Source organism: Pundamilia nyererei, unplaced genomic scaffold (assembly GCF_000239375.1).
Source record: "Pundamilia nyererei isolate P.nyererei 1_Seehausen unplaced genomic scaffold, PunNye1.0 scaffold00225, whole genome shotgun sequence".
Classification (NCBI taxonomy): Eukaryota; Metazoa; Chordata; class Actinopteri; order Cichliformes; family Cichlidae; genus Pundamilia; species Pundamilia nyererei.
The window spans coordinates 232,918-239,148 of NW_005187626.1; the positions used below are offsets into that span (position 1 = coordinate 232,918).

Below are 6,231 nucleotides of genomic sequence, written 5' to 3' on the forward strand. Positions count from 1 at the left end.
ACACACACACACACACGCGTGTGCAGGGCGTGTTTTTACTGCACTCTTTAACGAGTCTTTAACAGCACCGGGCCGAGGTCGGGCCGACGGTCCCCGCCGCAGCCGGGGGGAGGGGCAAAGCAGCGCTGGAGCCCGAAAAGGTGGAAATAATCATAAAAATGATGCGTAACTCCATAAACAAGCTGTCAGCCTCATTAGGCCGAACACCGGCGCCCCGAGGCTGATTTACACCTCCTCCTCCTCCTCCTCAGCTCCCCGAGGAGAAACGGGTCCGGCCCGACCTGCTAACGGCTTGTGACAACACGACTTCACAACAACCTGCAGAGTGAGGCGGGGGAGGAGGACCCACGAGGAAACCCGCTCAGAAACACCCACTCCACCCAAACCTCGACCGCTCATCACTTAAGCTGGGAATCAAACCTGCAGGGTACAGAGCTGCCCCCCCCCCCAGTGTGCTGTAAGAGCTGTTTGTCCAGCATTTTATTAGCTGTGGTCTGCTGCCGGCGCGCTCGCTCACAGCCCAGCAAAGTCTTTATTTTCCACCACACGGACCATTTCCTCTCAGCTGGCAGTGGTGGGTGGGGCCTCGTCACTAACAGCCAATCCGAGGCTCTAATAAAAGTGACCTCACTGCTGAGATCATCGCAGGAGCAGAAAAAACTAAGACCGAAGCGGACGTATCCCGCTGAGACACTCAAACCACGACAGGCTGTGGACGCGAGCTCTTCCACCTCAGACAGGAACCCGGCCGTCTGTGGCAACGATGGGTCATTTCACTCACTCACTAGTCGTGTCCAAATTCATGGGCTGCATCCTCCTGAGGACCCGGCCTTCGCGGTCTACGTGTACCGGGTCCTCAGAAGGTCGGTAGGCCAGAAGTAAACGGCTGACGGTCTCGCCTTCAGATTAGCGTCGCCGCTGTCTCGGTGGAGTTTAATAAACTCGGCCGTCTGCTCTTTGCTATCTAAAATATAACAGGACACTGGAGGAAACTCTCGACCGTCTGTTTACTCGGTTTTCTGTTTGACGTTTATTCAGCTGTGTGAAAACCACCCGATGGATTAATAAAGTTTTATTGAATCTAATCTAATAACTTTAATCTCTTTATTTACTCACGAACAAACAAAACACTGAAAAAAGCCCAACAATAACATTTGTAGGTTGTCTAAGTGACTTATATATCACGTTTAACCCGAGCAGCGAAACTCCGCGGTGATCTGAACATGATGTGCCGGGAGTTGTGCCGTTCTCGGCGGCTTCAGTGACCCTCGAGCTCTCGGCGAGCTATCGAGCTGGTGGGTAACAGACGTCTCCGAAAACGTCGAAGCACTTTGGCAAATATGCGATATCTTGATAAACCGAGCAGATATTTGATGTTTGCACAGCTACTTTCTCGCCTGAAAATATGTTAAATCTTTAATTTGTGACCCAGAAAGATTAGTAAGAGTAATATTAAAAACTTAGTAGCGGCCGCCATTGCTGGAAACTGGAGTTTGGCTGGGCCGTGCTATGAATTCTGGGATATGGTGGGCCACGAAGGACACACCCGACCCATCCTTCAAATTCGGGGAAAAGGAGGACGCATTTGTCGGCCGCATTCGGAGGAGTCTACGAATGTGGACAGCCTTCAGCGCGTCGCTGTGACGTAATCGGTCTACAAATGCGTCCTCAGGAGGATGCAGCCCATGAAGTTGGACACGCCCTCAGTCTTCCTGTTAGCGCGCCTGTCATGTCTGTTGGTCACATGATCAGTAACTGGAGGTTCCCGTATCGATGCATCAAAGAGTTCACTCATCTTTGCTTTGGTCAGCACAGAAGCAGCTTAACATTATTAAAGGCGCTAATGTGCACGTCTCCATCAGCCTTCAGGGCCACAGGAGGAAACACCACAACGGGCTAATGTTCACAGCTGTGCACGCTCAGTGGGCTGTCTGTGCTGCTGGAGCCTTTTGGGACATTTCAATAACATTATCTGACCAATGACACGGCTCCTATGAAGTTACTGTAACGGACCGTCCAGGAAGTCTGAGCATGCTGACTGTGCTAGCTAGCTAGCATTAGCTGATAACTAATTTAGATGCAGTCACCTGACCCAAACCCAACATGGCGGCTGCTAAAATGCCAACAACAAGATAATGTGGAAACCAGTGAGCGAAGTCACGGTGGGTATAGCCATCTTTTTAAACAGGCTATGGCTTCCATGTCAAAGAAAGTCGGAGATCCAGCACACAACTGTTTACCTGTGACTCCAGTGACTCCTCCCATCCAGTAACTTCCAAAGCTGAGTTACTGCTCAGGTGAGGCAGGAAACATGCAAATGTTTGATTTGCAAACGAGCTGATTTTCAGCTCCGTCTGTCAGCCGGCACCACCTGCTTCACAGGTGTGTCTCAGAAGGCTGCTCCTCCCAGAGTCAGGGATGCTTAACGTGTCCCACAAACAGGCATCCAGAAAGCTCATGCAAATATGGCTACAACCAGATGTGACAGGAGGGGATAAAAACGAACATCAAGCCGACAGAACGGCAAACGTTTGGTTTGAAGTAAAGAAAAGAGTGTTTGTCGTCTTCTGCTCAGGCAAATGATGAGAAATGAAAGTGACGCCTGTTCAGCATAAATCCATAAAAACCACCATCATGAGCAGGCAACCACATGGCATACGGCGGGACAGCAGCCGGCCGGGGTCCGACCTGCGGCCCGTCGACCGGCAGCCCTTTGCCTCATGTCTCCCTCTCCGCTCCATCTACAGCGTCTGTGTCCAATAAAGTCCAGAAAATGAATAAATCTCTGCACAGCCCAACACGACGTCACGTTAACCTCACAGATGACTTTAGAATGAGACGTGAGAGAGAAGCTGAGCAAAGCTTTTAAAAATCCCACCCCCGCCAAGATGTGGACTGGAGGTCAGAGCTGCGGGTGGACTGTGGCGGTGCTAACGTGTAAACGTAGGCGTGGACAGAGAAACTACGGGGCCCGCTCCAGCTGGACCGAGACCAGCGGCTCGAAGCCAGAGCTCCTGGAGCCCAGTCAGCCTGTGACACCAGGATCATTTATTTCTACTCTGAGTTTCAAAACACCTCCAACTGCAAAGAACCGCGGTTTGTACTTTACTGTCAGGTTAAATGTCCCAGAAGAGCGCTTTTCTTCAATCTACAGCCACTCCTGAGGCGGAGCAGCCTCAGTGACATCATGAGGGGGAGGAGCTGGAGTGCAAGTGGGTTGTAAAAGATCTTGCAGAGACGTGTTTGAACGCTATGCTCAGTTTGAGTTTTTTCAGGAATAAACAGAGTCTGACAGCAGGGTTTGTCTTTGGTCTCCACGTGTACCTGGCTCGCTGCTGTTGTTGCCGCTGTGAGACGCGTGTCCTCCGCTGGCCGGTCCCGGCGTCCCAGCCGACCTGATCGATGCCGAGTCGTTGTGATCTGTGCTCCACGAAACCTGCTGAAACAAAAATGGTAAATGGCCTGTATTTGTGTAGCGCTTTACTAACTTACTTAGTCCCTAAGGACCCCAAAGCGCTTCACACAACCAGTCATCCACATTCACACACTGGTGATGGCAGCTTCATTGTAGCCACAGCCACCCTGGGGCGCACTGACAGAGGCGAGGCTGCCGGACACTGGCGCCACCGGGCCCTTTGACCACCACCAGTAGGCAACGGGGGAAGAGACTGTCGGAGGGACACAACGACTGAGACTGCCAAGGCCTGGGCTCGAACCGGCAACCTCCCGATTACAAGACGAACCGCCCACTCTTGAGCCACGGTCACCCCTAACAACAAACATTCATCAGGTCTGTTTCCAACTGGATCCGACGCTCCCGCAAACGCCTTCACCTCTGCCAGCGATGCTAGCGTCCGGTCTGGAAAGATGAGCAGCTTCCATTAGTAGCTGCTGCTTTAACACGCACTCATCGTGATTAAGATATTTCACGCCGTCAGGTTCGTGCGAGGGTTTAAGACTCAGAGTAACGGGAAGCCTGGACTATTTATACACACAGAGGACTGAACACAGAGAAGAAAACCAGCAAAAACTATTCAAGTGAAACCTTAAAAAAGGCTGAAACATACTAAACATGAACATGACTGTGGGAAACAGGAAGGATCAAACAGTCCTGTTATGCGTCCATAACAGGACGTACAGGAGCGTTTCTGACTCCACCCTAAACTCTACATGAGCTACAACAAAATCAGAGAAGACGATGTATTTTGTGCCTCACGAGTTGAGCGAGCTCACCCGATCCACGAGGTTCCCCGACGACCTGACAAAGTCCTCGCCGTCTGACTTGTTTCCGTCTCTGTCGTCTATAACCAGGTCGATCGGCATTTTGCCTTTCAGACAGCTGATGTATCGATGGCAGAAGTTATCGCAGAGCTCGTGAACCTGGAAATAAGATGCAGAGGCGGGCCTGACGTGGAGATGCTTTCACCACCAAAGAACCACAATAAGCAAACAAAATCGGTAAAGTTGAAATCAAACACAGTGACGACGGCGCCGTGCTCAGGATTAAGCCAGGATTAGCGGCACGCTGTAATCGCAGCAGATGTTGGTTAGTTGGACTGACCTTCTCCAGCTCCAGGAGGTGGAAACGCAGCACCTGGATCGCCTGAATCATCTGTGAGAAACACAAATCCATAAATGCACACATACAGAACATACACACTGCACCGCTGCTCTCCTGTACTGTCAGATACATGACATGAAATCCCAGATGTTCCAGCATGATCCCATTACCTTTGAAGTGCTGGTATTCCCCCCGGGACTACATGACTGGGCTTCATAGAAGCTCAGAGGCCAGTTAGGCTGAGAGTGTGCTACCTGCAGCTACCTCTTTAAATGACTCACCAAGTTATCGAGCTCTGGGTTGGATGAAAACAGCGGCTTCTCCGAGCGGATCTGCACACACAGACAAACGAGGATGATTATGGGAAACCTGCAGAGCGCATCCCGGTGATGTACGCTCATCACGTTTGGCTTAAAACGCTCTGAAGTGTTTAAAAGTCCTGTTTTGTCTCCAGAGACTGAAAAGTCACAGCAGGTGGGATGAATGAGGCTTTCTCAGGTGGCAGAAGCTAAAGCTTCAGCCACACTGCTGCTGGAGCTTTAGCTTCTTCTCCACGAACCCCCCACCCTGATGGGCAGGGCCCGCCTCAGACATGAACCACCGCTTCCTGTTCACCTGTTTGGAGAAGACGGCGATGTCCTCGCTGAAGGAGTCGGAGGAGCAGACGTCTCCCCCGGCCACGGCGCTCTCCCTCGGCGTGCAGGTTGCCAATTCACATTTCTCAAAGATGAGTGCGAGCAGCGGGAATAAAGGATGTCTGCAGGAGGAACAGAGGAGGTCAGACGGAGCTCCAACACGTTTGCTGCTGCTGAAACTCTATCCGACAAATCTGTCACACACTGCTGTGCACGGTTTCACTTTAAACGTGTCTTCTTCACAGGAAGTTAGTCCATTTTTTTCCTTCCAGTCTTTAAGCTCAACGCGACTCTTTCATCTCGTTCTTCGGCTTTTTCCAGGATCCCTGTGAGCTCGCTTCGGCTGCAGGAAGCAGACGGAGGAGGCTGCCTGTAGGAGCTGCTCGGCCTTCTTCAGACTTTCTATGTCTTTGTGTTTGCTTACGCTGCACTCAGGAATACCATGGCCTCTTTAGCAGAGCACACTGAAGACTTTACAACAGTGCAGCCTCGCTGTGTGGAGGAGGCATGAATCTGTGTGTGACTGAATCTCCCACAGGAGTAAAACAAGGAGCTCAAACAGCAGAGGAGGAGTGAGACTTTGAAAAAGGGACTGAACAATGTCGACGCAAACCGCTCATCCATCAGCAGAGGGCACATTTGAAGATTTTAATGATAACTTCTAAAGTTCTCTGCTCTCGCAGTGCTAGCATGTAGCTCGCTACAGAAGAGGAGCCAGCACAAAGGGAGTCACGGCTTTTAGGTGGCAGGAAAACTCACACAAGGAAACACGTGACTGTGCGAAAAATGTAAGACAGACAAGACCAAACTCTAAGATTCATTTCAGAGCTTTACAATCAGGAATGGTCTGTACGTGGTGAACTTCTTAAATATACTTTTATGAAACTTCTTCTTACCAACCCAACTGAAGTTAACTGACCTCTGATGTCATCAACAGATTCAAAAAGTCTGGAGAAATCTGCTCTCTTTCTAGTCCCTGTCAGGACTCTTGCTGCAGCATTTTGGATCAGCTGAAGGCTTTTCAGGGAGTTTTTT

General features: G+C 50.7%; 1 protein-coding gene across 7 annotated transcripts in view; it reads right to left on the bottom strand.

Annotated features, from left to right (window-relative positions):
* The window catches only part of meis1a (Meis homeobox 1 a), a 29,456-nt gene that overhangs the window by 16,218 nt on the left and 7,007 nt on the right, over window positions 1–6,231 (bottom strand). For 5 of the 7 annotated variants that reach the window (XM_013914805.1, XM_005748580.2, XM_013914803.1 and 2 more), the window contains exons 3-7: window positions 5,177–5,318; window positions 4,843–4,893; window positions 4,562–4,612; window positions 4,234–4,380; window positions 3,325–3,439 (exon numbers count right to left, since the gene is read on the bottom strand). In XM_013914805.1, coding sequence (XP_013770259.1) covers window positions 3,325–3,439; window positions 4,234–4,380; window positions 4,562–4,612; window positions 4,843–4,893; window positions 5,177–5,318 — 506 coding nt within the window. The remainder of the gene's footprint in view (window positions 1–3,324; window positions 3,440–4,233; window positions 4,381–4,561; window positions 4,613–4,842; window positions 4,894–5,176; window positions 5,319–6,231) is intronic. The other 2 variants (XM_005748578.2, XM_005748579.1) reach the window with 1 other exon arrangement.